The sequence below is a fragment of the Malurus melanocephalus genome, unplaced genomic scaffold (assembly GCF_030028575.1).
Source record: "Malurus melanocephalus ecotype Western Australia unplaced genomic scaffold, MMel_1.1 scaffold_284, whole genome shotgun sequence".
Lineage (NCBI taxonomy): Eukaryota > Metazoa > Chordata > Aves > Passeriformes > Maluridae > Malurus > Malurus melanocephalus.
Window position 1 is genome coordinate 580,437 of NW_026623516.1, and position 18,767 is coordinate 599,203.

At 43.7% G+C, this 18,767-nt stretch overlaps 1 protein-coding gene across 1 annotated transcript in view; it reads right to left on the minus strand.

Annotated features, from left to right (window-relative positions):
- Positions 1 to 13,518, minus strand: part of LPP (LIM domain containing preferred translocation partner in lipoma) — a 196,099-nt gene extending 182,581 nt beyond the window's left edge. The window contains exon 1 of the mRNA XM_057376614.1: positions 13,320 to 13,518. Coding sequence (XP_057232597.1) covers positions 13,320 to 13,512 — 193 coding nt within the window. The 5' untranslated portion in view covers positions 13,513 to 13,518. The remainder of the gene's footprint in view (positions 1 to 13,319) is intronic.
- Positions 13,519 to 18,767: the final 5,249 nt, after the last annotated feature.

Sequence of the window (18,767 nt, forward strand, 5' to 3'; positions counted from 1 at the left end):
TTAGAAATCTGCTGTCTGATGTTCCTACATGTGATCCAGAGAAACATTCCCCTCCTGCACACACGTGCTTGCATGCAGCAGGGGCTCAGTTACACTCTTAAGTTCAAGTGCATTCTTAAATGTTATGTCCCATGSGCCTTCACAAAGCATGTATCAAATTAGGCATTTGCTGGAATGCTTTGCTAAGCAAAAGSATCATTTTACACACTTTCCCCAAAGATTCTGCTGAAATGAGGCTAAATGGTTGCCGTGGTAGCTCTCAGGAGATCCCCRATTCTTCCCTGAAGCATTCCTTTGCTAGGATTTCCCACTTGTACATTCAGCTTTGGGGAATCACTAGGGGAAACTGGGAACAGGGAATTCTCAGTGTTAGAAATCACAGTATTGCCCAGGGTAGCTGGAGTATCCACAAATCCCTCCCCACTCATCCAGATCCCACCAGGGCCACTGGTATCTCTTCAATTTCCACTAAAAATCTCCTCTAGAGGGTATAATCTCCCCAGATTTAAGCAGAGGGAAACCCAGGGTTCCCTCAAATCAGAATCCACTTTATTTGGGACAAAAGGAATTTGTTCTCAGGAGGCCTGGAGTTRCTAAAAATAAGCAAATATTCCCAGTGTTTCTGCACTCCTCTCCCTGAAATGAAATGATCAAGAGGATTAATTTTAGAGTATGTACAGTTTTTATGTGAAAAAAAMCAAGCTGCATCTTAGCTTTTAAGCAAAGACCAGATGGAAAGTCTATCATTAGAAATGCCAAAGGGAGAATACACTCAAAGTTCGCTTCAGGATGGAAAGGTCATTTCTAGTCATCCTTGTTTTAAATGTTCTCAGAAGCACTCAAGCTTTTTGTAATAAGATGGCTTTCTTTTAGTTTATCAACTTGATTTCCTTCAAAATAAAATATAAAAAGATCCCCAAAACAAAACAAAAACCACGAAACAATACAAGACAGAAACTTTAAAGGCAGGCGCCAGCTCTCTTTTTTTCCCCTCCAGAGCAAAAGAGTCATTAAATTTTTAATGAATTATTGTTTAGTTGACAAGAAATGCCACAAAAATGACCTGCTGATTCCACCCAGGGGTATTTACTTAGAGCTTCACAGGGAGATTTATGAGACAACAGGCAGCAGATGACTAGTCAATGGAGTCTGAGAGGCAACCTTCCTTCACCAGGTAGTGATCTCGAAGAAGATCACGCCAAGATGATGAGAAATAGATCAGGTTAAATGGATCAGGTTTCTCCACTGTGTTCAAAGGAACATCCCAAGCCCCCAGGAAAGGCCATGTGCAGCCACCCTATACAAATTCACAAGCCCATCTGCATTGCAAGCACCRCGCTGCTGGTCCTAAGACCAGAGCAGTTCAGTAAGGACCTCCTTTGGGCTTAAGATGCTTTCTCAATGTTCCCAGCACACACAGGACGACTAGGAAGTGACAAAATTGTGATCAGTGACATTCACTGGAGTCATGAGGGTGACCTGAAGATAATGCAGTGCTTCCAGCTTTACCCCACTTCTAACTCATATGAGAGCTACAACCACCGAGCTCCCACTGAGATTCCTGCAGTCCCTGATCTCCACATACCTGCCAACCATGAAACAAACCACCCCASAGCTGAAGTACAGGATGGGAATAAGCCTCCTGGGACACAGCTTCCAAACCTTAACAGGAAAATATTTAATCAAAGACAGAAAACTCCATYCTCTTGTTTTCCGACAAACATTTAAAAAGTACATAGATAAGGCGATATAAAATTGACATTTTCACAGTAAACACGCTTGTGTCCCAGTGCAGATTATTCCAAATAAAAATTGGAGCTACTGGCTAAAAGTAAAAGTGTTTTTTTATCTTGCACACTGTGCCTTTTCTCAGCTCTAGTGGGCCACCCCTGACAAGAAGTATCTGGCTTCAGGTCTCCCTCTGTACAAATCCTCTCAGAGGAGCCTTTGCTGACCGAACTGAGCAGCAACTGGGCTGTGCAAGTGTCAGAGGGAAAAGAGCCCTGCGGTACCACTCAATGAGGGACAACCAGACAAAACCAAGATTCCATTCTCTAACAGAATGCTAARGCTTTGGGAGCAGCAAACAAATGCTTTGTTGTTTCTTGGCCACTTCCAAATGGTGATTATTCCATACGAAATAATTAACAAACAAGGACAGACTCCTCCAAGCTCTGTTTAGAAATCTTCTTTTCAAAACACACCCTCATTTTAATCATTTACCGTTTGCAATAGAGAAGGAAAAACAAGGAGGTAAGAAATCTGAGACGATCAAACCTCCCCTAGTTCCCACAAATAGACATTCACTGCCTTCCAATAGTCTTGACTAATCATTTTAATAAGTAGTGAAAAGATTTCGCAATTAAATGCTTAGAGAAATAAGATGCATCTTCCTGCTCCTTCTGATGCCTCTTGAGTTCTCCAGCTCCTCTCATAAAGAGCTTTCATTACTCTGGGCATGACGGAGCCAGAACTGCTACAAGAGAAAGCTCTGATTTCAGTTTCATCTCAGTCACTGTCCAAATGCCCAGAAACTTCTTCACAGATCTTGGATCACAGGACAAAAAGGCCAAAAAAAAAAAAGGGGGGAGGTGGGAGTTTGAGTGCAGATCTTAGATCAGAACTGCATTTGCTGGACAGGTTTGTCAGAAATAAATCCCTCTGGATTGAGAGTAAACTAAGCATATTTGGTCAAGTAGCAGCAGATCAAATAGACGGGGAGCCTCACAACTCCATTCCTGCAGCCCCACATTTGTGGTGACAACTGCACTTTGCTCTGATAAAAAGTGACCTTTAGGCCCTGACATTTAGGTCCARATTCTCCAACTTGTGTCACCTCCGCCTCCAGTTTCACAGGTCGAATTCACAGCACTTTAAATAGTTGGCAACATCCWTCAAACATGAGCCCATGTCTTGCCCAACTGAGTCTTAAAATGGAATATTCCCGCTCCACAGTCCCATGCCATGCTGGATGGTCAACTTACACGAGGTACTGGATGTGCCATATCTCTCTGGAAAATCAACATACCAAGTAAAAGCTCATCTCCCAAAATAGTCACCCTGATACTTTATTTCTCTTTTATTTGTTTCCCTACTGCAGTTACAAAACACATTCTCACTGAGGCAAAAGGGATCATCAGCCAGAGCACTTTTGGATGCAAAGAGGCAGTGCTAAATTTGCACCAGAAACGGGAATATTATAATGCCCTTCCCACATGAGAAGGCATAAAAAGGCAAATGGACCCTCCATTAGCTTGTCTCCATGATATTTCAGGAAAACACCATATACTCAGAATGGAATCATGGTGATTCAGGGATTTCTTGTTTAAAAAGTCCAACTTTGATTGCAGGGAAATAGCTCAGCTGTGGTCACGCATCACATCCCTTGTCTTGGATTAGCTGCTAAATTTAAAGTATTTTYTGTCTATCCAATTAGAGTGATTTACTGGCATGGAGGAATGTTTAAAACATCAGGAGTTTTCAGGTTCAGCCAAACCAATTGTTCCTGCAGCTAAGTCTGAAAGACTCTTGACCCTAATGAAGGATGTAAACAATTGAACAAAAYCTAGAGATCTGGCAGCTGGAGATCCACCAGCCCAACCCCCTCCTGCTGCCCCAAGGTCATCTCTCCCTCTTGAGGGCCTCTGTCCCATTTTTATACACACAGGCTGAGTGCCCAATGCACCCAGAGAAGTCGGTCAAGTATTCTCCTGTTACAAACCCAACTGATTTTTTGCTGTAGAAAAGGGTTACAGTGTCACACTCTGCCGGATCGCTGTTGGCAGGGACGGGTTAACAAGAAAAGATCAATTATGAATTTAATTCAAATCTAAGTTGTTGAATGGACTAAGAAGAAGATGAGGAGAATACTGAATACTTCATGCATTATCTGGCAGGACTGCATGGTATCCTATCCATGCTGATACCACAGGAGATACAGACCAGCTGTGATTTTACCCAACTCACACTTCCCTCATGTGYTGCCTCTTGTCTTTATAAATTGATTTCTACGTAAGACAGCTGTGTCAGACCTGAGCTCCCAGTGTAATTTTCCCTCTACACCTGCAGAATTAATTCAGGTTCTATTTCTCCTTGGGCACCACACAAAGAATTACAAATGGCTCTATTTATGCCCAGCTGGTACAAAAGTGATGTCAAAAGTGTAATGGGAAGGAAGAAAGGACCCAATTACAAAAGCAAGGTCTGTGAGATAATCTTGGTCCCAGGACAGTGAGGTATGGCAATTAGGAACATCTCATCTCTCTGTCAGCTGGGGTCATTCGATGTGCTTGTTATCAAGAGGAAAGGTGGCACCTCGAAATACCAATTACAACTTTCCAGACTCAAACTGTGCTTCAGCCTCTTCTGCCCCCTGTACCATCACCTCTAACATGACAGGAAGGTCAGAATGAGCAACAGGAATTCAGTTTTCAAGAAGAGGTCCAATTGTACTGCAGATTAGCAACCAATTAGCAGTTTTGCAGAAGTTGTGTGCTCTGGCTGGGGGGCTGCCAGGCTGTGCTGAGGAAGTGCATGGTGTTGACTTCCCAAACTGAGTCACTGCTGTAAGCCTTGGGCTGGTATTTATAGAGTTGGGGGAAAATTTCCAGGAAACATCACTTACTGGTACTCACAAAAATAGCAAGAAAAGTCTTCAATTACTAAACTTTTAAGGAAGAAAGTCTTTCTTCTTCATGACAAGACACCAAAGCACAGCCRCTATGATTTTCTTGGAAGAAGTCGCAATGAATAGTGTTCCTCATCTCTCTTTCCTCTGCCAGTAGTAGATGTTGCTCCTAAAATACTCATTCTGTAAAGCTGCAATGTTGGGTTTTTTCTCTTCTCTTCCAGAGATTATTTCCAGGATAAGACATTGACATCAGTCTTGTCTCCAAAAACTTCAGCAAGACTTGAATGGTCCCAAGTACCAACAACAGCTCACCCACAGCAGTCCAGATCAGCCTGAACCTTTTACCCAACTGTCCAGGATCCTGATCTGGGGAATGGCTGTAGCCTTCAGTAAACCACATGAATCTGCAAGGAGACCTGTTACTGACAGTGAAACCATCACCTGCAGAGGTGAGCTGGTGCCTCTGCACAATCCAGGCGTGCCCTGCTGTCCCAGAACACACAAAAGCAGAGGAAGGGCACAGACCAATAGCTGGATCAGTGCCTGTTCCCCTCCACACATGCAACAGTGTCCTTATGTCTCCTCAAAGCCAGGGATTAAGCCAGSCTTTCAGAAACATTTTGTCCCCGCAACAGTTTTAAGGATGCAACCACAAATCTGGGGAGTCTCCATCATTTTAGAGTATTTCCCTTTCTTTCAATTGAACGCACACAGATTTACTCTGTTGCTTAGCAAGGATGGGCAGACCATGCCAGGCTTGGTCCYCTTCCCTAAGCAGCCAGCATAACCCATCGGGGAGTATGCACATTAGCAGACCACAGAAGTGCAATTTATAGAATGAAAAAGAAATATTTTAAAGTGTAAGATACGAGCACACAAACTCGTCCCTGTACCATACACAAACTGCAAATGCTTTAATTTATTACTCTTGACTTCCAGCCTGTTCCTACCACTGCTCTCCCTCTGAGAGCTGGGACCAACACTGGCCAAATGGTCTTTGAGAAGGCTTCAAAGGTGTTTCCCTACACATCTTACACAAACCAGCAGCTTAGGTGAGGACAAAAARCCAGTTTAATGAGAAAAAGGCTGCTGGCAGGAACTCACCAGGACCTGCTCTGCCACGGGGAGGGAGAGCAGTCGGGTCCAGCCCTCTGCCAAGCTGTCAGTCATCACAGCCCAGGGTCAGTGACACTCCTGAGACATGGCACCCTGTGCAATGCAGCCGAGACCCAACAAGTTTGTTTTGCACATGCCACTGCAGCGCTGGCAGATACAGCAGCGTGCTTTGGCTCGCACTGACACGGGAARCATTCAAAGCACTCGTGCAGAGATAAGAGGCTCCCCTCGTCTCCTGCCTGAGACACACTGACCTCCCCTCCCTCCCTTCCTTCTCCTCAGCATTGTCAAAAATACAAAAATCTGTCCCTTATATTTTCAAAATGTCTGTGTTTCRCAGGGTTCTCTCCCTTTTTGTTTTTTTTCTGAGGTCAATTAAAAATAAAAGTTTACCAGAAAGACAACAAGTAAAAAAAAAAAAGCGTCTGATACCATTGGATCCAGCCTGTGAGGATCTCACACATAAAAGAATTATGTCCCTGAGCACTTTCCAACAGACTTTCAGAAAATTTCATCTTTCTACTTCCCTGGCTGGATAGTCTGTTTGAGTAATTTTCTCTTTCTCCTGGGGCTGGTTGCTAAGAGACGTGCTATTACTTCTCCCTCTCTTATGACCCGATTACAGTGATCAGCAAAGACAGCGTGCAGACAACAGCCTGACACGGCTCATACAAGAACATCGGGCTCGTTACAAAATGATGGACTGTATTAACACTCCGCAGCCCCTTCGCTCGCCATGGCCTTTGGAGAGTCTCCAGGCACAACTGGGGGCTTTTACTTCCCCGGCTTCTGAAGTACACGTTCAAACATTTTAAATCACAGGACTGGGAAGGGAGAAGAATGGACTTTTACCTCCTGTGCTTCACTGTCTGACAGCCAGAACGGTGTTAATGGATCCTCACYGAGCAACCTTCTTTTTCTTACCCTTCCTGAGAAGTGGCCTAGGAACTATGATTATTCCTTTCACTCTCTTGAAAAAAAAAAMAACTTTGCAAATACACAGCACAGTTTGGGTCAGAACATTCCTCTGAAGGGTCTGACAGCACGTTGTAAAGCTGATCGTGATGCTTCAGGGGCTAAGAGGTGACCTGGTCCTGCAAAGAGMTGAGATGGATTGCTCTGGAGAGGAAAAGCAGATGGGAATAGATCAAACTGTACAAGTCCAGTGGTCCCAAGGAAGCTGTCAGGATGCCCAACAGGCTCCCAGTTCATGCAGAAGCAGCCACAGCCTGGCACTGTGTCCTCTGCAAAAATGAACAGGGGATGGAACCATGGAGGAGACTGGAGCTCCCAGGAAACTGGGAGCACAGATTGGGAGCTTGCACTGAGGGGTACATGGGGCAAAAAGCTAAGGAAAGTTAATTCTGTTGATGTTATTACCGAAGAACTGTTCTTCTAAGGATGGGACCATCAACCTCAGAGACCATCGGTCTCCACTCAGTTAGAATTCAACCCTCATCACAGTCACTTTCTGTAACATAAATTTCAAACTTGCATACTTTCTTCCATTGAACCTACTTTTGAAATTTTAAATTTTYACAATTTTAAATTGTGTTTACCCACACTGTTTTGGTACCATTTTCCTTCTCTTGAGGGCCTCCTCTCCTCACTCAGGGCAACTCCTGTGGCARGATCCCTGGCAGATCCTCACACTAGAAAAGCCAGTTGCTAAACCTTCTCAAGTGGGTCTTGTAACAGAGATGGCCCAGAGCAAAGGTCCCTTCCTCATCTCCATGTCATTTCCCATAAATTCAATGCTTGGCACAACAAATGCCAGCTGTCATGACAGTGCAATTTCTACCCTTAACACGAGGCTTGGCTTTATGATTTKGGTCATGTCTAGACGAAACCAAAACCTTGTGTTAGTCATTGTCATCACAGGAATTAAGAGTTGGAAGAGACATGTGAGTCTTTTGCACTTCAGATCCTCAAATAGTTTGGGTAAATCCCCAGACAGCCCCTGGAGCACGCCTGCACTTTCTACCACGGCTGTGACTTTGCAGGTTGTGTGCTGGTTAAAGAAGCAGACAGAAGGGGAATTTTCAGATAACGGGAAACTAAGTTTTTTATTGGGAACTAGAGCAAATCCTTGCTCATCTCCTGCAAAATCRCCCTCCCTGGGTCAAGCAGAGCCACAGGACTCTGAGTCCTGCTCATGGACCCTCAACTCCTGYGCCAAGTCCATCTAAACATGCTTTGCTTAGCAACAAACATTTCAGGCCTTGTATATTTAGTCCAAATCGTAATTGTGTAGGATTCACTGCCAGAAATGCCTGCTCTTTGGCCACAAGTACAGCTTCTGTGGCTTCAGGAGTTGCTCATTCATTCCTCCAACCTTTTATTACACCAACCTGTAATATAATCCAACACACATTTACTGGTTGCTCTGATTTAGCAGGACTCAGCCTGGCAAAATAAAAAAGCTTTAGGCAGAGAAAAGAAAAAACATATATATAATCCTTTACTATAATGGTTAGTTTTCAGTGTGCAGAAGAGCAGCATTGTGTGAAGAAGGGCAAAAAAATAAAACAATATTACTCGACTGTTAACTGTCGTATAACAATTGTTATTATTTAACAGACTAGCATCTGGAAGATGTTAACATTTCAGATTAAAATAAAAGGGACAAGTGCTGCCTGCTTCAATTCAAGCTATTTCTGCATGAGCATTGCTCTCTTGCTTTTACTTGGCACCACAGCCCTGTAAAACTACATACAGGACAAACATTATCTTTTTAACAGCACGTTTGATATGGTCGATGACAGATGTTTGCAATTCAAGTTATAAAATGATGGTGCTTTTCCATTTCAGTGTGTCAGAAATGTCTYTTCTTTCTCTTTTTCCCTTCCCTTTTTTGCCCTTTTTCTTTATTCTACCCAAACTATTGTGGTTCACAGAACAGGCCACTGCTAAGATGAATCACTATTCGATGTTTGAAATAATGAAGTGGAAAAATTAAATATAGTATCTTGGAAGAACAGACAGACAGGAGAAAAAGAAAATGAGAAAAAATAGTCAAGGCAGAAAAAAATTAAGAATCTACCTGCTGAGAAGTGCTATGTTTGCTTTATGATACCAAATAACTGAGAAAATACAAGCTCACTCACCAGAATGAAACCCAAGGCTAGGTACTACTTCAAGTAGTTCACAAATAAGAGGCAATGTGTTCCAGAGCCTCTGAAAATTTAATATTTGTAATTCTAAYAAAACACAGTCAGAATACTTAATAAAACCTGGTGGCTTGACTTGACATTTTGTGAACTACAGATAAGTATACTGGTTCAATAACAGTTTTTACGCACTTGTTTTATGCTGTATTTTTCCCAGGGCCTTTTTCTGAGGTGGTATTTCAAAAAAGAAAATGCTCACCCTGAGAGCAAAGCCAAGACACAGCTCTATGGATTCGTCTCTGGCAAAAAATAAAAAATAAAAAAAAAAACAGATGCAGACACTGTTATCCATCACAACAGCTTTTGGGATGACTGCTATCAAGACAGAAGGCCTCACACAGAGCCAGTTTATTCACACTGGTGGGAATCACAGGTCCTGACACTGGTCAGTGTGCTGGAGACAACTGGGCAGAAATCCCCTGTAAATCAGAAGTTATTGAGTGGAGCTGCCCAGGCACAAAGGCACCAGCGTGGTCTCACGCCTCTTCAACATGGCCCAGCTTGCTTGGGGCAGTTTAAATCCAGTTTTATACAAATGAGAACCACCACTCATTTCCAACTGGTTTCACTTGGTTCTTAATCAAGGGGAGAGAGGATGTCCTTGGAGAGAAATCAATGGACACTTCCAAAGGGCTGCCCTGAACTGGTTCACAGTTACTCCCTAAWGAGGGACCCCTGCCTTCCCACTCATTCTGCGGTGCTCAGGGGCTTGGTTTGTGCTTTAAACACTCTTGTGTGAAGGTGGCAAGCCCACCACAAAGAGGCCTGGAGCTTCGAGACATTTTCACCAGCTGGATTTTGTAAGAGCCCGTGGATGATGCAGTTCTGACACTAATGAATAAAGTATTGCTTCATCTGCTGCATCTCATTCAGCACAAGAAACACATGGAAAAACTAGGGAAGGATTAAGAAAGACTTTATAATAATAGGCACTTTTAAAAAGCTGTTTCTAAGAAACAAGCACTAACTTGGGGGCTGTGCTCAGGCACAGACAGGATGATTTGCAGCAGTAAGTTCACCTCTTTATTCCCACCAYATTTTTCAACACTGGCAGCTCAGTCCTGTGAGGGATGGGACCACAGCACCCATTGCAATTGATGGGACCAGAAAAGTGTTGGAGCATTTCTCAGCCTATGTTTTTGTCCCACTGCTGAGATGCTGCCTCCCCCGTGAAGCATCAATGATTTTTTTTTTTTCAGCTGGTGGCAGAGATGAGGAGCAAGAAAGGGACCAACAGATCCCAATGGAAATACTCTGGTCCTCACAGGACTCAATTCAGAGTAACAACATGTTCCCCTGTCTCATCTCAGCAGCAATGGTTCACAGACATAACTCCCAAAGTGTGCAAGACAGCCAACTCCTGCTGGCTGCCCACYTCTGGGTAATTGCATTATCTCATGTTAGTGTTGAACAGTGCACACACAGAACCACACAGGAGCACGGCTGAGACAGCTCACTGTGCCTGCACCCCCTCCAACAACCAGCACAGCACTGCAGAAACTCCACAGATACTCCAAGGAGCAGGTACAACACCCTCTGCTTCTCAGCCAACACAGCCCTTCCACCCATGAGAACTCTTCCTGTTATCAAACAGAATCAGCACGGACTACCGGGAAAAAAAACAAACAAACAAAAAAAACCCACAGAATCATTCAGGTCAGCCTGATTTTATTCTTTCAGGGCTCTCAATGCAAGTAATGAATAGACTCCAGACCATGCTAGTTTCCATGAACTGTCAAAGATTGCAGAGCAGGGCACAGCACAGCTACAACACAGGGTGTCTAGTCCAATAAATCCATACCCAAGATTCAAAAATTAAGACAGAGCTACTGATAGCAGCTGCTGTAAACAAAACCCACTAGGTATATAAGCCTGTAAAAAAAAACCACAACAGCAGAACAACAAACAGCCTGATAGTTCATGCTCCCAGTCCCCTACAGACACAGCAGAACAGAACTTGCCAGGGCTCAGAAGCCTCCACACACATGAAGAAGAGGAGGGCACAGAGAGTCAAGCTCTGGGAAACYTGGACCAGCTGGGCTCAAGAACACACACTGATGCTCACGACACAGCCTTGCCCTGGAGCTGGTCCTGCTCATTTGCCTTGTTTCACTGCCCACTCCTCCAACCAAAGTAAATTGAAGGAGATGTTTTATAAAAAAATAATTTAAAGCTCAAAGACCTTCACATGAGACCTGCTGTTCACTGTATCTGAAAGGTACCCAAGGAAAGGAAGGACAAGGCAGGAGCTTGCTTTGAGTCTCATCCCTTCATTCAGTTTCCATTATTAAATCCATATTAACTGTTCCTGCAGATACTACATTCACCAAGGATGGCAATTACAAGGAAAGACATCAGCACTAATAAAYACTGAATTTARAAATACCCAGGGTTACAYTGGACAGGCAATGGCTTTGCAGGGGCTGCTGACAGCGACCACCAGCGTGTCACCTTCAGTAAATGGATTAGCTTAAGCTGCAGGGCACGCTGTCACATCTCTAAGCCTATCCCTGGCCAGGTCTGGGCCAGCCCTTAGCTCTTCCAGGTCTGTCAGATAACGATGGGATCTCTAAAAGCCCAGCACCAGACCAGACAAGGGACAAAGTGTGCTGGAATTCCTGACTGTTTCCTGGTTTGCAGCAGAGCCCGTGATGCACTCCAGGCTGCATGGGAAAGGTTTGAGGGTCCTGCAYCCCCTGCTCAGCCTGCAGTCCCTGCTCTGCTCTTTGGGAAAACCTCCCTCYCCAAATGCCAGGAAACACAGAATTTTTTTAGAAGGTGATAATGTTCCTGAGTCACATATAATCAGACCTACAGTCACTAAAGCATTGACAGTTAAGACATACTGACCTTTTTCACACAAAGAATACTGATTGATCAAGAACAGTGTTCGTAAGAAATAAAGGGTCATTTTCCATTATTATTTCTAATTGCAAGGGAATTACAAAAATAAGAATTTCCACTTGACTTGAAGGTGACATTTTCTTTGCATTTCAAAAAYGGATTATTTTTTACTTTTTAAATTCCAAATGTCTTTCTCTTCCTATTTCTCACTAAGTTTTGCTACTGAAGGCAGCAGAACAGGTGCATATGACTTCGCTTTTCCCCCTCCAACACATTTTCTTTTTTCGTTCTGAATTCTCCGAAGTTAGTGGCAGAGGAAAAAAACCAAAGCACGCATCAGGCTTTTCCAACTTTCCTAYAAAATGTCCTTAACTTCAGAAAATCGCTCAAGTGCAAGGTTTAATATGCTGCTTTGTTTTTCTTTCTCCTTTCCATTACTCTGTAGTCTTCCTAAAAATGCATATGYTTTCAAAAGATAAAGCACAAAGAGGAAAACATATACAGATGATATTTATCTTATTGTACTCAACATAAAAGAGGAAAAAATGGTGAAGAACAATGTAGAGCATCCAAAACCAAATACAAAAGCTCATTTGGCAATTTTCTTGAATACAACTGAGCTTTTCTTTGGAGAGAGGTTGGAGAGGAGGAGGGGAAAAATTCCTCCCCCATCTCTACCTATAGTAGAATAGGAATAGAAATGCCATGCTCTGCCAAGACAGCTACCACTCTCTCCTAAAATCCTTGGCCTTCACCTTGTTTCTGCTGCAGTTCCATCACCAACTCTCCACTGTCAGCCAGGGACGTTCCAAGTGCCCCAACCTGTGCTCCCAGCCATGCACTCCTACAACTGGGAGCTCCTTCCTTCCCTGTGACCACAAGCCAGGAACCCAAATCCCACACKAGATGAAGAGAGGAGGATTTTTACAGCAGGAGGCAGAGGAAGGCTGTCACTGGCAGGCATTTGTTTTGCTGACATAACAGCTCCAGAGGCCATTGCAATAGTCATGCAAATGTTCTCCAAATTATTTCATATTAAAGAGTGTTCCATGGAAGAGGGAAAAGAACAAGTAAAACAATCCAGCCAGCAGACTGGAGAGAAAACATTTCTAGACTCATTGGMCAAAGTGATGCCCTACCACTCCCAATTATACTCATATTCCCACAGATCAATCCCTTGTTTGTAAAGCATTCCCACTCTGCTGGGGTGAAAGAACCAATACTGAAAAGGGTGTTTGAACCCAAATCATGACATGCCGAAGAGACCAAACAAGCAAAACTCTTAGAAAAGTACCAGTCTCTGCCATAGGACATCTGCTTTCAATTAAAACCAAGAAAGATCTATCCTCATGTCCTCTCCCAGCCCTGCACCTCTCAAGAAAGTAGATAGCCAGAGAAAGAGTAAGAGACACCTTCACATTCCTCTTGATTTGAATGACCTGAGAAAGAGAGGCTCCCACAAACTCACWAACAAAGAGCAAATCAAGAACAGCCTGTTTCAGCAGTCAGTTTCTCTGGACTGGGCAGTTGTGGTTCCTTTCTGAAAAACAAATACTCACCATCACCTCCTGGTTGCTTGTATGGGTTGTACTTTGGTTTGGGGGCAACCACAGGCGCAAACTTCTTCGGGGTCTGCTGGGTGGACACGGAGATGCTGGGAGTCCCAAAGGTGTGTGTGGTCTCCATCCTCGCAGTAACGTGGCCAACAGGCTCGTTGGTGCTCTTGGGTGGCAGCCAGGAYGGGTGGGACATGGTTYAGCTCTGAGAGGAGACACAGGAGAGKCACATGTACTTYAGGAATTCAGGCTGAGGAACAGCTGCAATCCTACTATTTTGCTGGTTTATGAAATCAGACCTACAAAACCCTTTAACATGTTTAACTGGTGCACGCTTGACTTTAAACATGTTGTTCCTAATGTTCACAACTTGAGATACTTGTCTTTGTCTCCCCAGCAGGTCAGAATTACTGATCAGGTTATTGTTGGTACCTGCAAAAATCCMTGCTATTTTCCTCTCCAAACCAGAGCAGAGACAGGTTGATACCCTGAAGCAGCCCATCAATCCCACCCTGCGTTCTGCACAGTAGTGATGTATTTGCCTTTCCCTGTTAGGCCTTTTTGAGTGCATTAATGTACAACAGTGCAGGTGCTCTGGGGACAAGTCTAGTCACAGATAGGCAGACACACTTCCAAAATACACTTTTAGCACTTTTTCACATGTCATTTAGGACCCCATGCCCCAGTGATTTTCATTCAGACTTTTAAGAAAACGGATTTCAAAAGCAGCTAATCATTCTTGATGCCTCCATTTCTGAATGCCCAACTTAAGACATTTTAAAAGCATGTCAATTTTGAAAAAATGCCAGAATCCCACAACTGCTGACAACCAGGCTCCTTTTAGACATTTTGACTTGTGTAACAAAAAACAGAGGCAGCCCAAATCATTACTTATTTATGAAAATCTTGGCTTTGGCCTCTTAAAAGCCTACATCACTTTTGAGAACTGGGCTCAGATGCTGCTGAAAATGCTGCCCATAAAAATCCTGTACGCTGCAAGGAACAAGTGCTTTTCACCACACACAAACCACACTCGCCAGGTAGCAATGACAGTCCTGCTGTACCATCAGACAGTCCTATGGTCCTGGATTTGAGATGTGACGGAGAAATGAAGACCCCACACGGACAAAAGTTAATGCTAATTTTGGAGCTCTTGAGCACTGTCACTTCTGCCCATGCACTGCTTTGGTCTCAGAACCCCTGAAGGCTACCAAAACCAGCAGGCATCTGTGACCCAATCAAGGAAGATTTGTTGTGATCATGGAAAAGGATCAGTGCCAGTGAGAGGATCAAGGTCTCCACATGGCAGTGCAGGGACAGTACCTTCAGCTAAGAGCAATGACTGTTGAAACTGATGGATATCCACGTGTCTTATTACAAACAATAGATTTACTTCAGGAAATATGTTTTCTGCTTGAGGAGTAATTTCTATTTTAGCCACAACACTACAAGGTAGACAATTTTTGGTCATTTTCCTCCTCCATCACTGCTTGCATGAGAGAGGAACTGGCAAGTGCCAAACATCAGACCCAACACTTTTGTCTCTTCCTGGCCATGCAGTCTGCTTGACATGCAGACAGTGGTTTCACAATTCCTACCACTACAAAGTGGTAGCACTAGGAATCCAGTACCAGTGAAAGGAAGATGATGAGCTGGCTGGAAACAAGGCAGACAGGAGCATGGCAGGAACAGCCCAGAGATGTATCCAAGGCTGAGCCACAAGGACACGACTTTCCCCCCTCCCAGACCTGCTGTCCAGCCCTACAGTAAGAGTGCAGAGCACCATTCTGAAAGCAAGAAGTGAAAGGCAGGTCCTCCCCACAGSGCTGGAGAGGAAACCAGCGGGTGGGGTCTGAGGGTACACAAACCACAGTCCCACTGCTTGGTACTTCCCACTACCAACACCAGCCCTGATGGACCCAGAAAATGACTGGAACTCCAGCACTGAGATTCACCTGCACTGCTGCCTCCTCCTCCTGCATCCTTCAAAACTGTAAAAGCAGYAATAAAACTCAGGTAACTGTCTAGGTTTTAAGAGCAGAAAGCAATGAGGGCAGTCAGCCTTACAATCTAAACAGGACAAATGTGGACTCTGCAGAGTTATTACATCCAAAGATGACTGTACTTTGTCCATTGCTAAAAGCATCCTGGAGTTTAATTCCGACAGGTTTTCAGCCTCTGGCTTGACATTTCATGTGAAAGAGCATCCTGCTGCAATGAAGCACCCTCAGACCCTGAACATTATCTCTGTACTGATTCAAAGCAAAAGAAAAAAGAAATCCCAGTACTGATTAGATTATCACCATTCCTGTTCTGGAATGTTCCTTAACCACCTCCCAGGCAGAATGCCTTGGTSCCACTGAACTCTCATGGTCTGCTAGGCTGATGACAGGGATGGGCTGTGTGATGCACACACCAAGAATGTCTGCTTCAGTAGCCAGGTTGCACAGAACTGGGGACGGCTGAAGACAATGAGAGAATTTCAATGAATGAGTTTTAAAAGCTCCTATGGACAGCCTGGGAGCAGGGAGACCACAGTGCTGTAACTCAGCTGCTGACTGTAAGCTGGCACACAGCTCCCTCTCAGCTAACCTCTAACGCCTTTGTTTTGGCCATGGTGGTGTTTTTTAATTGTTTCCCCGTTAGCCTTTTCTCTTCCTCTTTCTCCCCCTCTCATTTTCTGTTATGCATTTACTGCCGCTCATTTTTGCTATCTGTGCCCTGACAGTGTTTTCAGCAAGTTCCCTTTTCTTCATCTGTTCCAGCCCCAGCTCCCCAGCCTCAATTAAATTTAGCCTAACTACTTTGCAAGATCATAGAAAAAGAAAATGAATTAACTTCTTTCTTAAACACCGAAGCTAAACTTCTGGGTGTGCTGCTATTTTCCTCACATTTTGTCAGCTGGTAAAAGGCCAAAATGTAAGAGACAATGGCCTACAGACAAGCACAGCCCCTACCTCTCAGAATTCTCTGTGGTGGAGCACCCTGCCTAATTCAGACAAAGCCATCAGCACTCCCTCTCCACTCCCTGCAATACTTCYCGGTTTTCCATCAGAAGCTGCTTTGGAGCAGAACATTTTGTGATGTGGACAAGTAATCAAAACAGCACAGGGAAACCTGGGCWTGTAACTAATCACCTTACTCTAAACTTACTCTTCATATGTCACTGCCTGTGTGTTGTTGTGGTGCCTGCACTTGGACAAGAACCCCCAACAGGTAACAGCAGAGTTTTTCTGGCTAGCCAGCAACACAGCCAGCAAATACACGTTTCACTTTTGAACTATTTCCTTCCATTAAATGCTATTTTTCACTGAAAAGTTAAYGTATAGATTAAATCTACAGCTGCCCCCACACATCTACTCCAGCAAATAATTCTTCAGGCACTGTTTGCATTCAATGAGTCCTGTCCTGGCAAATCTGAATACCTGATTCTAACCCTACAACAGTTAAAGCAGCAAGGCTGTAAAAACCTTTGTCAGCAGAGACTGTGTCCCTAGAAATCCTCGCACAGGGAGAGCCACCTCTTGCCTCCCTGTCACTGCCACACTCCCCCTGTCCCTGCTGAAGCCTTCTGCAGGTCTGCCTGCCACCCTCCCACAGCCATCCTTGGTCAGCAGTAACTCACACCTCCATTCCTGATCTGACTGCTATGAGATTTTCCTGTGACTCCTTACTCACTGACCARTGGCAATACCTCCTTCCCAAATTCACTGCCCCATCCTCGAAAAATTCCCTTAAATTTTCTTTATGTCACTGCTTTGAGARCCTTTCTCCTTGACCATCTCGACTAACCCTGAACCGTCCCCAAATACTGCTCCACAAAGCTTCTGCTGAGCTAAAAAATATTTATTATAAAGCACACGTAGCCTCAACTGAAATAATGCAAGTGTTGGAGAACCCAACACACCATTAGGTAAATTGTTTGGACAAGCAATTAAGCACCATAATTACAGCTTCTCCTTTATGTCTGGCTTAAAATTTAGCCTGCACCACTTCCAACCATTGCATTTTGTTATGCTTCTGTCATTTGCATTACAGACCTGCCTCTCTTCCTTATGTAGATCCTTTCAGAACGCAGCCAGATCATTGCTTAAATCAAACCAAAGCATATAAATTAAGTATCAATTAAACTCCCTGTAAAGGGTAGACTTCTCTTGATTCTTTCATGTATGTTTACTCTGAACTCTCTTCAATTTTTCAGCTACCTTTTATGAAATGGTGCCTGATAGCGTAAGACCAATTTTTCAAGAATAGTAACTTAAAATAGAAGAGGTAAAGTGATGAATAATATCAAAAACAAAAACCTGACTGAAATCAGCTGTGGAYGCCTGAGGTTCTGATATCCTTCCTTCCCTGGAAGCATTAGTCATCACCTACTTTTGGAAGCAGAGGATAAGACCAGACTAACCATGATAAATAGCATTAAGAGCAAAGAGTGAAATCACGCTGCATAAATAAGGCAAACAGTGTGCTCTGCTTCTATCATTAGGACAATCTTAATGCTRTAAGTTCAGAAAATTCTAACCATGAAAGAATACACCACAGCAGAGGAACTGGAATCCACGAATCCCAAGCTGAGACCGCATTATCTAAAAATGTCAGACCAGGAATATCAATAGCAGATAATACCAYGCAGTAATAACAGCCTGACAAGGTTTTTCCGCTGCCTTTTTTCTTTTTTCAAATGTGTGGGCATAAGAGCTTGTTTTTGCTTTTAATTACAGGATGTCATTCACCTTTGAGAAGCAAAGGTAAAACARTGAGGGTTCCAAGTCAATTTAGCCTCACATCTGATAAGCAATGGAAGGGTAGARTACCAATTTGTCTACTTTTAAAATTGTTAGCACACTCATCTCTGAGACAGACTGGATCACTTTTCTGTGATTAGCCTGTACCCAAATAAATCTTCATTTCATTTTCATATTTGTAACATGGACCAATACTCCTTGGATGTTGACGGACTTCGCCAAGACAGAAGATTTTGTGCCTGAGTTAATTAAGCTAATGCTTCGTAGCGGGTAGCAACAGTATTTAACAAAAAATGAGCAACAACCGTCTGTGCTTCCAGACAGTCTGCTGTGCCTTCCATCCCACGCCTTCCTAAATTCACTGGTTTGATGTAGGTCTGTGATGTTCTGTCTCAGYATCACCCATGCACAGTGAGCCACCACTCCTGAGGCCAAGAGACTGACCAGACACACGGAATTAGGATCTTGTTTGGTGACAGTAGATGCAACTGAAAGCTGTGTTGGGACTTTTCTCTGATGCAWAATACAAGCATCACCTTCTCTTGAYAGCCCMAGTTTGTCTCTGAGTGCAGAAAGGCAAACTGCATCATCCCCACTCTCTTCTCTTCCATCCATGTAAAAGAACACAAAGGGAAAACTTTTGACTTTACATCAACTTCCAACAGAATTTTAAAGATCAGCTCTAGAACTAAACCAAGGGGAC